Here is a 19,803-nt window from a genome sequence, read left to right on the forward strand (position 1 = left end):
TAAAAAAAGAAGTATACTACCTGGAGAAGGAACATATTGCGTCTTGAGAGTAGGAGGAGGAGGGGGGAGGAGAGTAGGGGAGGCACGGCCTAGCGGCCGTGCAACCAAGAAGTGAAGAGACAAGACGGAGGGAAGGCAGAGGAGGGGGGAGGAGAAATGCGACACGGCGGGCAGGGGAGGGGGCGGAGCGGGGAGAGGGTGTGAAAGCAGCAGGGGCCTGGAGTGCGGCTGAGGGAACTGAAGAAATGCGACACGGCAGGCAGGGGAGGGGGCGGAGCGGGGGTGTGGGAGGAGTGCGCCTGAGGGAAAATACATGCAAGGCAGGCGGCTGGGGGCATGTGCACGCGCTTTTAAGCTCAATGCGCATGCGCATTGAGCTTGAATTTCACGGGCACTGCAAGGAATCGCCACGATTCCTTGCAAGTTGGTTAAAGACTGTTTAAGCCCCCATAGTCTCGCAAGCTCGATGCGCATGCGCATCGACAGGCGAGACCTAAAAACAGTACCCCACTTGTGTGGCAATGGGCTTAGCACCTGCAACAGAAAAGGGCCCATAAACGCACCATAAACACATCAGATCTTTCCAATGAAGACCAAACTATTTTGCAATTTGGATAGCTGTGGATTTTGGTCTCTAGCTCAGCCAGCAACCAAAACTAGACATTCATAGGAGTACCAGGCGGTGTGACTTGCATGGATCTCACAAGGTTTTTTGTTCCCAAAAACCCATGCAAACTTCTAACTTTTCCTAAAATACACATTTTCCTAACATTTGCGTGTGTTTGCAGTCTGTGGACATCGACAAATTTCCTACCAGCCAGTGGTCCCACCTTTCTCCCGATAAAAATGGTACCCCACTTTTGTAAGTGTCCCTAGCACCTGTGATAGGAATGGCATAAAACATCAGCAATACGGATAGGTACGGTAATCGAGTCAGGGCTCGACTGCCAACCAAGGAAACATACCAAACTGAGATATTTAAAAAGAAAAATACTCTGGACACCCACAGGGGCTAACATTTAGCCTATTTTTTCCCATTCGTGTTGCAGGCACTAGGCCCAGCCACCCAAGTGGAGCTTTTACCAGAACAAGTTTACTTCACTGAAATGAAAGGAAATTGCATGATTTTAGGAAAACCTTCAGGTTTGCAGGGCATTGTGGGTAAGAAAACATTAGAACTCCCACACAAGCAATACCTGGATTTCACTCAATTTTTAGTTTTAAGAAACATCTGGGTTTGGTAGATTTGTCCTGAAAAATACAACCACTCAGTAAGGCGAGTGGGACAATATTGGGATTTAGCTGCACTTCGCTGGCCCATATGTAAACACTACACCCAAAATAATCTAAATGTCCTCTTCTTGCCATTAGGATGAGAATGCTTTAGTCCCCAGGGGAGCAGAAAGACTGTGGATGCTTTAGGAGTGAGGGTGGGACCTAATGACAGAAAGGGCCAGACCCTAACCCATGATTTATCCTTTCCCTGGGGAGGGGGCAAAAAGTCTGGCTTTCCCCTTTTGGGTTGTGGTATGGCCAAATAGTGGCACACCCACACCCCTTAAAGTTTGGGCATATGTAAAATTCATGGTGTCTATTGAGCTTTCTACCCCCCTTTTCCCCCAGGGGCACATTTGGGGAACCTCTCCGACTGGAACAAACCTATCTGCCCGGGAGTTGTGGGTGGGTGTGGTTAGAGGAGGGAGTGGAGGTAGAAAAACACTATTGTCCCTTCTGGGGTGGAGGTTTGGCTCGATGCCAGGGTAGGCTGCGCCTATCCTTTTGTTTGTTTCGACGCCGTTTTGGAATGCCTGGTGTCCAGTGGGCTTTTCCAAATGAAAATTTCATGGTGCCTAGTAGCCTTACACCCCTGCCAGCAAATTGGGGGAAAACATCCCAATCCTGTGGTGGTCCACTCTGTCATGGCTACCGCTAGCTTTCTCTGCAAACTAAAGAAATTGTACAAAGTAGAGACTCATTGGACTCTTAAGTATGGCGGCACGGAGAAAGTGCAATCAATGAGGTTAATTGGGGCAAGTTCATAATGTGGCAAATTGCGATTCCTTAAAATGCATTTCTGGAAGCACCAGAAATTTGCTGTTTGGCCTTAAGGAATTGCAAATTACCAACAACTTCAAGTTGGTGGTAATTTGCGATTTTCTTTAAAAAATACTTTTTTCGATTTTTTTTTAAAGTGCCATATGTCGCACATACATGCCCTTAGGGCATGTATATGTGCAAAATGTGCACACATGCATATTTCACATATTTCAGGGATGCAACAGGGTGTTCTTTTGGTACCCTTGCAACCTTGAAATTGCATTCTCAAATTGCGATTCTCTAATTTGTAATCGCAAATTGAGAATGTCTTCCCATTCATTCCTATGGGTCTCCTAGCCCATAGGAATGATTGGGAAGGTATTCCTTAATTGCGAATCTCAATTTGCAATTCGCAAATAAGGAATATGTAGGATTCGCAACATTTTTAGCAAATCCTACATACATTGCAATTTGCGATTCTCTAATTGCGATTCGCTAAAAATCTCAATTTGAGAATTGCAAAACTCTTTTTTTATACATATGGTCCTGAGTCACTAAACTAACAGTGTTTAGTGGAAATTCATGTTGTTCATTTGTTCTGTGTTTGCAGAAGCCAGAATCAGTAGAGAAACAACCCAAACATAAAGTGAGAGGAACACAGAGGGTATTTGTGCGCAGGAACATGACAGGGTATCTATGAGAAGGATGAGGACAACCAAAATCACGTTTCTTCTCTTCTCTCGAATCCGATCCACCCCCCCTTCCATTTACGCAAACTCAGTGTTGATTTTACTCGTTCTGGAAAGCGTGGTTGGCATAGGCTGCCAAGCTTTGTGTATCGCTCCAGCTGGGTCAGTGGATCACGAGTTAGTCTACCTAATTGACAGTGTGCTGATAACATGTTTGTGAGATTTCCCTGGTTTCTAGCGTGGGGTTGGGAACAGAAAAACAGTTTGCGTTTTTTTCATTTTTCTGCCTCACCCCTTTGTTTAATTTTTGTTTTCCATTTCTTTTTTAATCGTCCCTGGTGTCTAGTGAGCTTTCTGCCCAACCGGTGGAGGCAGATTTGAGGCAATCTCCTCCATATGCCCCTAAGGGAGCAGAAATTGCAGTGCCCTTTTTTTAGAGTAGGGACATGGTCCTGTGGGTGGTGGGCCGCCTCCAACTCTTTATTTTATATTGTTTTAATTATTCCTGGTGTCTATTCAGCTTTCTGCATCCCTCGAAGGATTAGACTGGTGGCAGACCCCCAAGTCTGTCCCCAAAGGGACAGAAAGACTGAAAGGCCTTGTTTGGGTGGAAACATCATCCTGTACATGGTGAGCTGCCCACACCGCTTTGGTTTATTAGGTCTCGGCTAAGCGCGCGGAAGCGCATTCTCGCCGAGAACCTATTGCTGCTTTCCAGGAGACAATTCTGGCCGCGCGCATTGCCTTGGAGGCGATTTCAAACTGCCACGCACACGCGAACGCGCGCTGTGGCCAGTCGCTGTCTCCTGGGAAGCTCGAAACACCACACACGCATGCGCATACACACAGACACACACACGAGCGCCCATGCACGCACGCACATACATACAGAGACACCCACAACGCCCCGCACACATACACACACACGCGCGCACACACACACGAGTGCACCCAGCCCCCCCCCCCCCCCCCGCCGTCGCCCACATGCATACACACACAAGCACACACACACGAGTGCACCGAGACCCCCCCAGCCCTTTTCAACTTACCGGGCCAATTTTGGGGGACTCCGCTCTCCGCACGCGGCAGGCACCTGGCATGTGCAACTCTTGCGCAACCTCCTTCTGGCAGGCACCGGGCATGTGCAACCCTTGCGCAACCTCCTTTTGGCGGCCCCGGGGCTCTCCACCGCTCACAGGAGCCCCGGGCCGCGAGACGCTTTCAGTCCGCCTGTCTCCTCTTCTGGTCCGGACGCGGCCCCGCCCCCGTCACAGGCGACTTTGCCTGACTTCCGTCGTCTGTGCTCTTGCCGCCCTGACCGCTAACCTCTCGATTATGCTTTTTCCTCTCTGCATGCAATTTGTGATAGCCTTTGCCTACACCTTGTTTGTCTTTGGTGCCAGGGTTTCTCTCGGGTCTAGGTTGTTATCGATAATCGATGTGGCGACATTACATTGCTTGTTAAGTTTTGCAAAGCGCCGACAGGGGAGAGGAAAAACACTGTCAGAGCGCTATACAGGGTGGAAGACAAGCCTCAGCCCAGGGGAAGGAAGTAATTAAGATCATGTGAAACCAGAGTACATTTTGTCGGAAAAGATGCAGGTAATGTGCAGAAGGAAATATAACTGGGGAAAAAGCAAACATGTACTAAATATGTGAAGCTTGGAAACTCAGAGATGAAAAAAAGTCCAGGTACAGCCTCTGGTGTAGAGGAGTCTAGAAAACCTCCCTCGGCCTCTGTGTATGCAGTCAGAGTACCCTTCTTTCAGCCCCACCCAGTTCTACCTGCTCAACAGGGAGGCCACGAACAGAAGGGCCCCAAACAGCCTTAAAGTTTCACTGCAATTACAATGTTCCTTTTCCGGTCAGCAGAGGTGTGCTTAATTTACCTCAGCTGTGCGCCCCCGCAAGCCAATATTTTAAATTTGTGGAGTCCAAATAGCGCCCTGTTTAACACTAATCGCGGCTTCACACTGCTTTACCACAGCCATTCAGTGGCACCGCACCGCCCTTTAATAAAGGCTGTAGTAGAATTGGCCTTTTACGTAGCGCACACCACAGCCAGATTTGCCTCTGAGCACTTTAAACATAGAAGTGATTTAGAGTGACTGTAACCTTTACTTTAACATAAAGTGAGCATTGTTCATCGCCTTTCTGTGTCCGGGTTTAATGTTGGACAACCTCTAATAAGTAGGGGCTGTAGAGCTCTCTCCCCAGGGGTACCCCAAGCCCTCAGGCAGAGCTCTTAGTGGAATGTGTATTGAATGGGCTACATGTGTTCATGCTCTCGCACCACAGGCACCAAAGAGCCCCCCAGGGTCACTTGCAGGCTCCAGTGGCTTACCGCCCTCTCAGTCACTGCAGGAGCCCGGGAGCCCACGAGGCTGGTAGGATGCGTGCATTAACAGGCTCCTCGCGCTACCCTGTCACCCCGAGGTAGGTGCCCCATAAAGTAATGCTAGTGTACGACCCCATCTCACGAGGTCTAACTAAGTTTCCAGCCCTGGATGTTCTTTTTATAAACCATCCTTTAGTGTCTGATAGCTCAGGGGGTTGTGCTCAACCAAGATCACACAATGCTGGACCCAGTGACATGGTGTAGGAATGCTTGAGGCTGGATAAGGCGCATTCCTGTGACACTGGACTTATTGTAACCCCAAAACAGCAGCAGAGCTGACAGCAGTCCAAGCACATCTCAGTATTTCACTGTCCCTCCAGTGGACCAGTGTACAAACATACACTCCTTATTTGGATTTTTTTTAGGAAACATTTGATAATAATTTTTTTGTGCTGGCACTGTCCTTCCTCCTTCTAATGTGGACATATTAAGCATCATTGTGTTGTGCAAAAGAAACACTTGTGAACTACACCTTGCAGTGGTAAAAGCTGCATAAGCAGGTGTTGCCAAAATATAACCGCGTATGATAATGAAAAAAGGCCATATTGCTGTTGTTCTTTTGCACTTCATAACCAAAACAAATTGTTTGAAAGCTACATAAAAACGACTATTTAAAAAATGTAATCTTCCCATTTCACATAACTCATTTATCATCTTAATAGTATTTGCACAGTAAAACCGAATAGCACCCAAAATGTTTTAAATTCTGGATTCTCAAACCACGAAGAAGCTATATTTGCCTGCCCTCAATATCTGCACACTGCACTCCAGTCTGCCCTCAATATCTGCCCCTTAATGCCGCCTGCCCTGTGCCTGGTGTGAGGCAGCTTTCTTAAGTCCCCCGCCCACTCTCCTGCTTTGTTGATGCATTAATAGTTGGAATCATTGTAGTTACCAGGGACAGGCAGCAATGGCCCCAGGGCATTTATCTTTGACTGGAGCAATGTAAAATATGAGATTTCAGCCACTACATCAGCCTTTTCTGCCTTCTATCTTTGTAGAAACCAATTTATATTCCACAGCAGACTCGCTCTTGCGTGTATCATTGATTCACTCTTTTCTGGCCAGGCCCCCAGTAGATACTGCATGCTCTGCTGAGCAACACTGCTCTACATTCAGTTTCAAAACTTAATTTTCAGTGCCACATTCTGTATTCTCTTCCAAAATGTTATGTTTCAACAAGAACCAACGCTGCAAAATCATTCCTTGAATAATTGACTTACTTTCATAGTTTGAAATAGTGACCCATTCACAAACGTGCTTGGTACAAACACACACAATATGTACCATGTGCAAGGTGTTCCTGTGACTCGTGAAACAGGTGATATAAGCTGAAGTCTTTGATACAAGAGCACCTTACTATTGTCACATCTGGCACTTGCTCAGGATGTTGTAGGTCGGCACATTGTCTTTGTATTTTTATGTGCAACCTGTTATTTCCTTCACCTGTAAGTACTGTACATACTTAATAAAGTGGTAGACAGTTTGAGATGTGATCTGATGTATGAATCTGGTAATTGTAGTACATCACGAGGGCATGTAAGACAAAGGGCTCTATGTGAATGACTGTGTGGGTGGCTCTGTATGTGTGTGTGCGTGCGCGTGGCTCTGTGTGTGTGTCTGTGTGTGCGCGTGGCTCTGTGTGTGTGGCTCTGTCTGTGTGTGTGTGTGTGCATGGCTCTGTCTGTGTGTGTGTGCGTGGCTCTGTCTGTGTGTGTGTGTGCGTGGCTCTGTCTGTGTGTGTGTGCGTGGCTCTGTCTGTGTGTGTGTGCGTGGCTCTGTCTGTGTGTGTGTGCGTGGCTCTGTCTGTGTGTGTGTGCGTGGCTCTGTCTGTGTGTGTGTGCGTGGCTCTGTCTGTGTGTGTGTGTGTGGCTCTGTGTGTGTGTGTGTGTGTGCGAGGCTCTGTCTCTGTGTGTGTGTGTGTATGTAGTTCTGTCTGTGTGTGTGTGGCTCTGTCGGTGTGGGTGTGTGTGCGGCTCTGTCTCTGTGTGTGTGCGGCTCTGTCTGTGTGTGTGTGCAGGGCTCTGTCTGTGTGTGTGTGTGTGTGTTTCTGTGTCTGCGAATACTCTGTACTACTCTCTAATGCTCACCTATTGCCATTGTAAATGACAATACCATTTATTTATGTTTTTTAAAAAAAGGAAAAAAAATGTCATGAGCAATGCCAATAGCTCTACCTTTAATAATGCCGAGACCATTGCATTGTAAATGCTTGTTTTTGTTTATAGTTCCCTGGTGTCTGGTGAGCTTCCTGCTCATTTGGGGGAGAGAAGTTGGCGGAAGTTGGGATGCCCTGCCACACTTTTTTCTTTTTAAATGTTCCTGTGTTTAGTGGGTTTCCTGCCATCTTTGAAGGCGGAACCCACCCGATAGATGTGTCCTTTCTGAGGTGGTGGCATGACTCTGTGTAAGGTGGGCAGCCCCCATTCCTTTTTTTATCCCTGATGTCTAGTGGGCTTTCTGCCCCGTATTGGGGGGAGTGGCAGAAAGACTGTATGTAGTACCTTTTTTGCAATGGGGTGTTGCCCTGCGTGGTGGACCTCACTCACCTCTTTGTTTTAATAATTTCTTTTATCCCTGGTTATCACTCCCATCCACCCTCCAGGATCGGCAGAGAGACAGATGCAATTGGGAGAGCACAGGCCTAAGCCCATGTGGCCGCTCCACCTGCCAAACATCCCTGGTGTCTACTGCAAGCACCAAGCGGTCACATCGTACTGTGATCACCTGGCACTTTGCAGGGAAAGGGAGATATCTTTTGAAAAAGCTGTTATGCTTTTTAAAGCTGCTATGCTATTGGGGAGCATTGTTGAACGTTAAAGCATTACATGGTGCGTTTGCCATAAGGCGGTTGTAGTGCTTGGGAGTCAGAGTTGGTCCCATGGCTGTTACATTTTCAGGTGTGCATTAGGGTGCATGGACCTTGTTACAGCAGGCATGGTAGCAAGATGCACCAATAAATGTTTACCTTTTGTTGGTGGCTGTTAGTACGGGATGTTGGAGAGTTTTGATTGATACTTAGGTTTGAGGCTGAGTGTATGGGAATTGAGATATATGTCATTGGTATAATAGGAAGTGTATTGCAAATTATTTTGAAGAGTTTGGTGCAGAAGTATGTTGGAATGCCATTTGTGTTTAGGTTGTATTTTAAGTGTTGCAGTCTGAGGTATATGCGTGTTACACTTTGGTTGTTGTATATGCAATACCCTTGCCCTTTCAGTATTAGGATTCATTGCTGAGGGGGGCTGTGTTGTGTCATGTGAATGATAGGTTGGTGGGTGGTAAGACTGGACTGTGGAGTACAGGGTATGTGGCTAAAGCAGTGACAGCTGGAGGAGGCAGAGCAGTAAGACAACTGGCTGCAGGTTGGTCATTGTTAATATATTGTTTATACATTGTTTTCAGTGGTTTGGACGTCATGGGCTGAAGTGCAACTCCGCCAAGTCGGAGTTGCTCTTTGGTTGTACCTCTGAGCCTGATTGGAAACCCTGGTGGCCGCAAGATATGTTTCCTCCCACTAGTTCGTCTTTGAAAGCCAAAAACTTGAGAGTTTTGATAGACAATGAGCTATCTTTCGGACCGCATATCTCATCTCTTACTGGGAAATGTTTCGGCATCCTTCGGATGCTTCGTAAATTCCTCCCTCTAGTCTCCATCCAGCACAGAAAAATCATTGTCCAGGCACTGATTGGCTCTAGTCTTGATTATGCTAATGTCTTGTTCCTGGGACTTCCCAAATATTTGATCAGGCGTCTGCAAATCGCCCAGAATTCTGCAGCCCGAGCCATCTTTGGTCTTCCTAGAAAAGCGAGAGCCACTGATCTTCTCTCAACACTACACTGGCTTCCTATTGCTAAAAGGATTCTGTTTAAAACTTTGACCACGACTTTCAAGGCCCTACATGGCATAGGCCCCAAATATATTTCTAAACGATTGTCCTGGTATAACCCCCCCAGATCTCTCAGATCTTCGTCCCTATCTAAAATGAGTTTTCCCATTATCAAGCGTGCTAGAGCAGGAGGACAGTCTTTTCGCTACTTAGCTCCTCATGCTTGGAACGACCTCCCAATCTCTTTGAGACAGACCTCTAGCCTTCTGTCCTTCCGAAAGGCCCTTAAGACATGGCTTTTCCCTTAATTTGATGCTGCTTCCTGTGTCCTCACGTCCTCTCAGTGTTATGTTCTCCCTTCTTCGGTTGGGTTTCCTTCGATAAAGCGCCGGGATACTCCGTGGAGTGGTCGTGCGCTATAGAAGTATAAAAATAACATAACATAACATATATAACTAGCAGCCCGCCCCAGCGTTGCCTGGGGCAGAAAGGGGCTGGGGGCAGTAGACAAGCTCCTGCCCCGACCCCTTCCCGCACCGACTCCCTCCCGCCCCGACTCCCTCCCGCCCCGATTCACTTGCGCCCCCCTCCCGCCCGACTCACTCGCGCCCCCCTCCCGTCCCGACTCACTCACGCCCCCCTCCCGCCCCGACTCACTCACGCTCCGACATTTTCATTTACTGCTACCTCCTTCTTGCCTCCCCCTGCATCACACAGTCTCACTTTCCCTTTCCTTACCTGTGCCACCGCTCCTCACTGCACAGCCGCTCGTCACTGCACCGCCCTCCTCCTTCGTCATCACGCACGTCGCGTAGCGGCCAGCGCTAGGTCCCGGCCAGCGCTACTTTCAGGGGACTACTTTGTTTACAAACTTAATTTTTTTAATTTACTTTTAAAAAAAAAATTATATAGCCTATGTCCATCTACACACCCTGACATTTTCATAGATGTATAGGGTGTGTAGATTGGCGCTGTGGTTCCCAAGTTTACCTGGCCAAAAGGTGCAAGTTCTCTCTTTATAATAGTAGTATAGATTTAACTGAAATGATAACATCTTAATTTTGATACATAAGCTACCTACATGAACTGAGAGTCCATGAGTTTTACTGAATTTTACAGTTGTGATAGCGATGAGGTTTTTATGGTTGGGTCATAGTTTCCACTGAAAAGCCATTTTTGTTCTGCTAATACCTTTCACACCATTTGACAAATGTGCTCTAAACGTTCCAAAACTTCGAAAAACTTCCCCAAAAATGTTTCTCCAGTGTAGTGTTGTTGTGGCAAGTTTTATGTTGATCCATTTGGTCTATACACTTGTAAAACAAAAAAAGAAAGTAAAAAATGGGAGGGTGGTCAGAAAAGCTGTGTTTCCCATCTTAATTTCCATTGGTGTCTTTGCTCACCACAACAGAAGAAAATTCTGAACAGATTTACACCAGACATGGTTTGAAACTAGAACTTTGCTCAGTGGATTGCTGATGCTTTGTTTCGTGTAAATTCTTTCAGTAGCCTGGGCCCTGCATTTGTGCTTTGCACAGCTGGGGTTGGTTGCTGGCAGAGGTTGGGACACAAGGCAAGGCTTTGCTGAAGGCCAGTTCCTGCAGCTAAACCAACCTGTCCATGGCTGAAGTTCAGTCTCGTGGTGGGTTAAGTTCCGATCTAGGTAAAATCCATTCTAAGCTGTGCAAAGACAAAGGTCATGTGCAGCTGGAGGTGGCCTCCGATGGGGATTTGGGTGCAGGGCCTTCTGTGAGCCACAGTACAACCCTGGTTGTACAGTTATGAAGAGGGGTATTTTTCCCTTTGTCCACTATAAGTGTTGCAGATCCAGTACAAATGTCAGACTGAATGTTTCTCCAGTGCAAGTGTCACATTGAATGTGATTGTCGCAGTCAGGTTGAAATTAATCCAATACTCTTCTCTCACAAAAAGAAATTTGCAGCCACTAGTTGGTTTACTACCAAATGACAAACTACAGCAATAGGTGATTATTTGCCATTCCTGCCCTCATAAGTACAGTGACTTCATTTGGCAATAAATGCTGCTGATCACTTTTCTTCTTTGCTCAATAAATCGGAAACAAAAAGGTGTTTAATATCTTATGTCCTATGATGTTTTTACAATGCAGTTGTAGATCACTGTTTAGAAAGTAAATAAGTATCTTACAATTAATTATACAAATATATGTAGTGTAACATAAAAATTGTGATGCTAAACTCCAGTCTGATGCAGCTTAAAAAAATTTCCCAAAAAGGGTAGAATAGCTAGAACGTTTTAAAAGCATGTACAATATAATTTTTTCTGGACTTCTAGCGGCAGATTCCTTAAGTTTTGAATATTCCCTAGGCTCTGCACTGATTCCGTTCCACTTCGGAAACGACGCATGAAGCCTGTATAGGGGCTACTCCTGCATGCTGATGTCAGTTCCTTTATTTCCTCCAGACATGAATCCGGAACTTTCTTTGTATCTCTCTTAGATGTTACCTTAAAAGATCTGCAGTGGTTGTTACTGGATGTGATTGGGTCAGTGGCAGACCCCTCTCCCTTCCCCACCCAGAATGGACAGTTGGGACCAATGCATCGCTTCTGGGTTAAGTCGGCTATCTGGGAGAGGTGGAGATCAGAGGCCTCAGGTCTCCAGCAGAGTCCTGGCTCCATATCAACCATTTGGAGCTGATGGCCATCCACTTCGCATTGAAATGCTTCCTTCCGTCCGCCAAGGAGAGGCTATTGCAGGTGCTCAAGGGCAACACCACCACCATGTGGTACTACAACAAACCGGGCAGGTGGGTTCACAGACTCTGTGCCAGGAGGCCTGGAGCACCACTGGTGGTAGTGATTGAATGCTGTAGACGCTTGGTGGTACACAAATGACAGTTGCACCCACCGGTGGTGTAAGGTCTCTTCTGCGAATGGCATGACTCTTGGCTCGATCTTTTTGCCACTGATGAGAACTCTCAATCTTAACAGTTATGTGCATTGAATTTTCTAAGGCATCTCTCGCTCAGAGACACAGTCCCCCTCAAGTGGAACTTGGGACCCCTGTATTCCTTTCTGGCAGTATCACTTCTGTCCAGAGTTCTCAAGAAAATCAGGACACACCGTGCCCGAGTCATCCTAGTGGCACTGGACTTGGCACAAAGAGTATGGTATTCAGAACTCCTGGGCTTGAGTGTATGTCCTCCAGTCAGGCTGCCTCTCCGGGAGGACATGCCGTCGCTGCAGCAGAATAAGGTTCTGCACCGGGTCTTCTCAATCTCCACCTTCATACTTAACACCATTGATGCAGCGCATTTTCCTGCTGTGCGCTGAAGATTCGAAAATCCAGCGGTTCATGACGAGCTCAGCTCGTCATGAGCGTACAAGAGGTGTACTTCTTGACGAGCTGAGCTCGTCATCAGCGTCGAAGGGGTTAAAGACTAAGCTTCGACCTTCCCCCAGAGGTGGTTGATGTCATGTTAACAGCCAGGCATCCCTTGGAAAAAACTGTACACGCCTGTTTTTGGGACAAATTTGTGGTTTGGTGTGAGAGATGCCAGATTGCCCCCTCCAGGCCACGTTATCTGACAATCCCTTGACCACCTCTTGCCTGGCAAGAATTTGCTTTTGGCACAGTTAAGGGCTATCTTTCAACTCTTTCAGCATTCTTCCAGTTGTCAAATCCGCTCTAGTTCTTTAAGTAACCTGTTGTGATGCAATTCTTTTTTAAATGACTGCAGCACGTTTCTCCCTTCTCCCTTTGTAATGCGCCAATGGGACCTTAATCTGGGCCTGACTAACTGATTTGCTCCACTTTCTAGCTGTTCGTTACAGCTCTTCCTACCGTTTAGACAGTGTTCTTCATCACCATCACCATCACCTTGGCACAGTGTGTCAGTGATCTTCAGGCTCTTTGTGTCTCTCCATCGTACACTACCTTCTTCCCAGAAAAACTGGTAAGAGGACTCTGTTGCACATCGGTCAAACCACCAGCCTGCCATCATTCTTTGCTCTGCCTCTCCCCTCTAAGGAGGAGAGACTCCATCACTTGGGCTCCAAGAGAGGGCCAAGCTTCTACATAGATCGTACCAAAGACCACCAGATGGACGATCATCTCTTTGTAGGGTTCTCAGGAGCGAAAAAAGGCAAGACAGTGCAGAAGAAAACCATCTCCCTTTTTGATTGTGCTCTGCATTAAGATCTGCTATGCAGTGGCCAAAACACAGTCTCCAGAATGACTGTATGCTCATTCTACTACCTGGACAACTGCCAGGCAGCTGGATGGGTGTCCCTCCATGTGTTCACAAAGCACATTTACCTTGACAGTCCGATTCAATGAGATGGGCTCTTTGCCTGCTTGGTTCTGCAGGATTTCCTGGTTTGAGTCCATTCAGAGGCCTACCTCTGATTAGGAGTTGCTTTGGTATCTATTCAAAAGGTGGGGTAGCTGAAGTCTCTCTCAGAAGAACAAGTTACTTACCTTCGATAATGTTTTTGTTGTAGACACTCTATCTAGCTGTAGATTCCTCACCGACCCTGTTCTGTGTTTGGACTTTTAATAAGAACTCAAGTCTAGAAATCTGCACACTGTCTACCAATTGATTTTGGAACTCTGCACCTAAGGGTGCAGACAGTCTTGGAACCAACTCACAACGCACTGGAGTTGTGCCTGCATAGGCCCTATACTGCACCACCTTCCGGCATGCAGAGTTACTGCTGAAAAGGTTCCAGATCTATTATAACACCCAGAAATTATTTAAAAGGTGAGGATTTTGTGGCTAGATAGTCTCTACCAGAAAGAGCGTTACTGAAGGTAAGTACTTTGTTATTCCTGCAATTTCAGTATTCATTTTACAAAGGTCCATTAATATACTGTTACACTCCTATTAACCCTGTATCTGTTCGTTTATTTCTAGTGTAAATAATGTTACCTTTATAATTGCCCAAATGTGGCTTGTTTCAGTAAATACATTAATCTTATTTTAAAAAACAATAATTTTCTGCCAACAGCTTGGAGAAAAGAGTTCGAGACATTGTACATAAAGCATTTTGGGATTGTTTAGAAGCTCAATTTCATGAAGACCCACCAACCTATGACCATGCAATTACACTTTTAGGGGAGATTAAAGAGGTAAGTTAAGCTTCATTTCTGTAGATCATGCAAAATATCATCTGGGCAATATCAAATCATATATCCTCTCTGTATGCAAGAAAATAACCTAGTGCACTTCAGAAAGCTCCCAAAAATGGGAATTTTCAATTCACTACCTGGCCTTTTTAACTGGACGATTTCCTTCTACCATCTGACACCCACCCATATATATTTTTGCATGCATATGCCTCATGCTGCGTTTATCACCACAGACTGTAAACCCCATAATAAATACAGCATTCTGTCTCAAAATTCAGAAAATATATATGCTTTTTATTATACTTGTAGTACTTAGAGTTTGTGTTAGAACTCACTCCAAAGTGCCTGTATTGATCCCTACCTATTCAGCGAATACTAGTGGCTGTGATTGTACAAAAGCATTATGGGATAGTGAGGTTTTAAGAAACAAAAGAAATCAGGATCTCGATTGATATGAATGAAAGAATGAATGAAATTTAATTTGTAATGTGCGAACTTAGCCCAACGGGCATCAAGGAGCAGTGCGTACGTATACATTCATACAAAAACCAAGATGCTTTAATGATAAGCCTGAGATAAGAGTCAAGTCTTCAAAAGTTTCCAAAAGATGGCCAGAGAGGGTTGGTTAGAGAGTTCGGGAGGGAGACTGTTCCACAGTTTGGGAGCTAGGGTGGAAAAGGCTCGTCCACCCTATCTAGCCTTTTTGAATCTGGGAATGACAAGCAGATTTTGCGAGGATGACCATAGGGATCTATTAGGGGAGTAAAGACTGGCAAGAGTCTTTATACCTTCGGGGGCAGATCCAAACACAGCCCTGTGAGTCAGACAGATAAGTTTGAAGGAGATCCTGGCGTGCATGGGAAGCCAATGGAAGTCCTTTCTGGCTTGTGTTGCAGATGTAAGCCTGGGCAGCATGGTGAGGTCAGAAGGAAAATGTGTACTGTATTGTGAAGACCTTCATTACCTTCAAGAAGACCGTTCTGCTATTTTGAGAGCCTTCTATTTTAGGATCAAAGAGTGTTTGCCCTCTGTACTGTGGCTAGCCTTTGGCTAGTCAGGCAATGCCAGAACCCAAAACACTCTTCAGTAGGAATTATGTATTTGGGGAAGCTACTGTAAAATAATACAGCCATGTTTATGAGGCTGCATCTGAGAAGATTAGAAGAAATCAATACGTCTGATGACCACAATTCTTTGAACAGTGTCCCCTTTCCGTGAGCTAGTTCCATAAATCAAATACGAAACCGTAAGGGCCCTAATCTTGGTTTAAAAAATATACGTATAATGTGTTTTAATGTTTTTTGCTGCGGACTCTTGAGATTTTCTGGGACTTTACTTTTTCCAGAGATATAATGCATTTCCTACTTCTACGAATAGAACCACCCCTAGGATGTTTTGATAAGACATTGTTCATACTTCAGGAGATTGTGGAGTATCCATTGTAATATAATTTTTGGGTAAATTGTTTCAGCTTTACATTTTATCTCATGGTATCAGCTGATGCTACTTGCAGGTGGTTCCGGTTGGTCTACTTCTGACCTGTTCCTCTGAGGGAGGCAGAAAATGTTCTTGCAGAAGCCAGCTACACTGGCAAGTTCTATGTTTTATATACATGCACTGTTAAAATCAAGTTCCCTTGCTTGACTTTTTAGGTCTTGCGACCTGCGTTGCACTGCACAGCAGTTCTCACGCAGGTCACGAGACCTTTAGTAAGTGAAAAACAGGGAATGAGAGCTAACCTAGGAATCGCACACGCTTGTGCGTTTCTTTTTGAGCTCCCCCATTGGCCTTTGCGTGCGTCTTTTAATGAAAGAGTTGCACGCTATTGGCCAAAGGCCAGCACGTAGCTCCCTCCACGGCCTATTGGTGTCTATTACGCGCCCCAAGCGCGTAATAGACACCATTAGGCCATGGCTTGAAGTGGCATGCGCACTATTCGTGGGCTTGTTTCCTGTTGGTTTCATTGTCGCATAGCGGGTGCTGCACGTGCCTAGCATGGGCATCTGCATTTTGCTTGCCCATGGCTGTTTGTCTTTCTAAACATTTTACATCGCTTTTGTAATTCGGGTAGCTTTGTTTTGCCATTCGTTTGTGAATTCCAAAGCGGGATGGGGCAGTCTAGCGTTCTGTTATGGAACAAGGAACTGCACTTGTATGTAAGCGCTGAAAAGCAAGAGCACTATCTCGAGGCGCTATGCAGTACTATGGGCATGTCGGCGGGGGGCATTTGGGGATTCTTAGCACAGGTCTAGGTCAAAGCAGCAAAAACTGAATGCTGCTGTTTTCCAGCCGCGGCGCTAGCTGCGCAGACTGGCGGTCAGCAATAGCATCTCGTTCAGTCGTGGAAACAAGGCTCGTTTGAGACAAGCCCTCCCTTTGACTGAACTCTAATATCGCCATCCTTGCTGCTGTTCGGATTCCCGGTTTAAGAACAATTATAATATTCCGGCATGTTATTTCAGTCTCTGCGTTAGATTCGTGCTCTTAATAGCACAGCCTGGATTGTTGCACTCAGCGCAAGCAGAAAATACTCCCTTTCACCGGGCTGATGTCTCTGGTAATCAGCCACAGCTGGGGAACTATTATTACCACCCTTCTTCTAAATCTGAACTTGCTTTTATTGATCACCTCCTTTAAAAACTGCCTATATACTCATTGAGTGCAGAACAGCACCTTTCTCTTCCACTGATGTCTAAAAGCGCCCTGAGGCCCACTTCTTACCATGTTGGGCTAGAAATACACGTGCAGGATACATATGTTCACATACGATAGCATAAAATAATATAACGTGATGTGAGATGAGATTTATTTCTTCTTGTATTTTAAGTTTTCTTTAGTGCCAAGCAGGTGCACCAGAGCGCTTTACAGAAGCCCGTAGGCGCTAGAGTTCAAAATAGTATGAAAGAGCCCAGACGGAGGGTGCCTCTCAGGTTACAGCAGAACACATATTTACAAAGAGAAACCGTCTCAGTGCGGACCATGAATCCTAACATGAAATATGAAAACTTCTCAGTTAATTTAAGTCATTAAGTTAATGGCAATCACAGGGGCAGGCACGAAATAGTAGTTTGCAAAGACACATGGGAGCCCCATGGTTAGAACACAGTAAAGCTCTTCTGGATTTCCATACGGCTCTATCATTGACATAGAACAAAGACCAGAATCCCATCACACGCCAAGCTTGTTTTTGTCTTCAAATGTCTTTATTGTCATTTTATCAAAGGAAAGACTGAAAATGAGAAGAGGTCAATCTGCATTGGCTTTACTTGCACCTTATCAGTCTGTCTGTAATAGGAACTAGGGAGTAAGTGGAGTGTTAAATTCAATAAAATTAAGATGATGGGTCCTTGTTGTAATGTTCATGTAGTATATTTATTCTTGAGATTAGATAGAAGGTACAGCATTCAGGTAGGAATGTAATATGGTAAGAAACCCCAACGGGAGCAGATAACTTCCTGCTCAGCCTCCAGGTAACTGATAAATCCCTTGAACAGCAACAGGTAGAATCCTGGATGACATCACAGAGACATGACATAGACAAGCAGACACTAACACTAAGAAGGGACAAAGAGAGAGGAAGAGCAGGATATAACACACCTCCCTCCTTTAATTGAAAAAATGAATCAGATGAAACTAAAGAAGGCAGAAAGGCAGAAGAAAGAAAGAACATAAATGCACCAGAAATAAACACCCTCTTCAACATGATGGAAAGAAGAGGTAATATCAAAGGGGCACAGGTACAAAGGTTGTACAAGCACCGTAAGCTAACAAAAGAATGTAAGCTTAAATGAAATGAAAACTGAACATCTCAATACAAATGAGCAAAGGTACAGTATGGCTCAGTACCGTAGATAGAAAATGAAATATCAACTCCTCAAATTCGAATATTTTCGATTCCTCTAAAATAAAGCACAATAAAAATGAGCCCAACTCCTCAAAGTAAATACATGAACTCCTCTAAACATAGAGCACAGTAAAAGTGGTTCATGACAAAACGGCTCTTCACAGAAAATGCACAACTTCCCTATCAATAGAATAAAACTGAGCCCAGCAGCTCCTCGCAGTAAGTAACAGACAAACACCAATAAAACTGAGCCCTGTGGCTCCTGACAGTAAATAGATGAACTCCTCTAACCATAGAGCACTATAAGTGGTTCATCTGAAATGGCAATAAAATTGAGCCCCTATGGCTTCTAATAGCAAGCACATGAAAACCTCTAACAATAGAGCACTATAAAGTGGTTCATAACACAAATAAACATCAAAATTGAGCATCACTCTATCTCATCATCACTAAGAATGAAAACAAACTGGAGCACCTCAACATAGTTGAGCACATAAATGACCCCAATAAGCATAACGCCTACACATCATCACCAAAATGAAAGCAAATGAGCACCTCAACAAAGGTTGAGCACAAACGTGGCTCCAGTAAAGTAGGCAATAATAGAATAAATTATTTCAAAATGTATCACTTGCAAATCCACACAGAAAAGAACATGTAACAGCATACATACATAACCTAGAAACAGAGTTCTAAGCATTGAGCATATAAATAGATATTTAGCACACCACAGTACTTAGAAGAAATGCACTCAAGGGTAAATTACAGCGCAAACTACACATTGCATAAATTAGGAAATATGCAAAATTGTTCACAACATCTTAAACATAACAAATCAAAATAATAAAAGTAGTCACCGTTGTCATTTGAATGAAGGGAGACACAAACCGCTCTGTAGAAATGTCCATGGGAAAATGTAAAGAAAATCAAACAGTACCTTGTTGGAGAACACAATTTTTTTTTCAAGGGAAATAAATAAATAAATCATGAAACAGCAAACACCGGTGAGCGATCTCTCACCCGGGTTACAGATCCAAACGTAGTGTAATGTCAGAAATTAATGGTGTGCAGATCAAGTTCCAATTCTCGAAGTCAGGCATGTAGACAGACTCCCAAATGGTGTAGAACCAAGCGCTGGCATGTGAATTCCAGCACAGTTTGCAGAGTATGCTCAGGACGTGGTTGGCAGAAATAGGCATCAGGTCTCAGCGTAGGCCACACGGCAAACCAAATAACAAAGTAGAATAGCCGTCTCTTCACTCAAACTGCTAGTGCACAACCTCCAAGGTACCGAAACATGGAGTTCACACAGATTGATGCAGGCAGACTTAAATTTTAATTGCAGGTTGTAACGGTCCCAGTTAGTAGCGCTTTTGTAAACAGGAGACCTTTAAACAGCAGGTTGGCACAAGTTGTGCAGGCAATAAACTGAAGTCACAAAGTGAGCTGACAATCTTTTAAACAGCAGATTTCAGAAATAGCACAGGCACACTTTCATTTAAACAGGAGTTTGCAGAAGTAGCACAGGCACACCTAGGACAGACAGCAGCAGCCACGTTACTCACGTAAAACGCTGACTCACTAGATGAATTCAGGGAGACCTTGCTCTAGTGCCAGATGATTTAGTAGTAGTATTACTTCAGCAAAGGTTATTCCAATGCTCTGGGTTGAGACTGTCCGTTGGAACCAGACACCGGTGGGGTACCCAGAAGCAGGAAAGTAACTTTAAACGTTTCTCTTCTTGTCTTTGGTTGCAATGATGTCCTTTTTAAATTCAATGAAGTCCTTTTTCTTTTAAATGGGTCCTTTTTTACCTCGTCGCCAGTGTTAAATTCAATAAAATTAAGATGATGGGTCCTTGTTGTAATGTTCATGTAGTATATTTATTCTTGAGAT

General features: G+C 45.0%; 1 protein-coding gene across 1 annotated transcript in view; it reads left to right on the top strand.

The window, feature by feature from the left end:
- TCP11L1 (t-complex 11 like 1) overlaps positions 1-19,803 on the top strand; it is a 233,844-nt gene that overhangs the window by 114,011 nt on the left and 100,030 nt on the right. Inside the window, exon 4 of the mRNA XM_086955862.1 lies at positions 13,943-14,063. Within this exon, the coding sequence (XP_086811988.1) occupies positions 13,943-14,063 (121 nt within the window). The remainder of the gene's footprint in view (positions 1-13,942; positions 14,064-19,803) is intronic.

This window comes from Lissotriton vulgaris, chromosome 2_1 (genome assembly GCF_964263255.1).
Source record: "Lissotriton vulgaris chromosome 2_1, aLisVul1.2, whole genome shotgun sequence".
NCBI classification, from domain to species: domain Eukaryota; kingdom Metazoa; phylum Chordata; class Amphibia; order Caudata; family Salamandridae; genus Lissotriton; species Lissotriton vulgaris.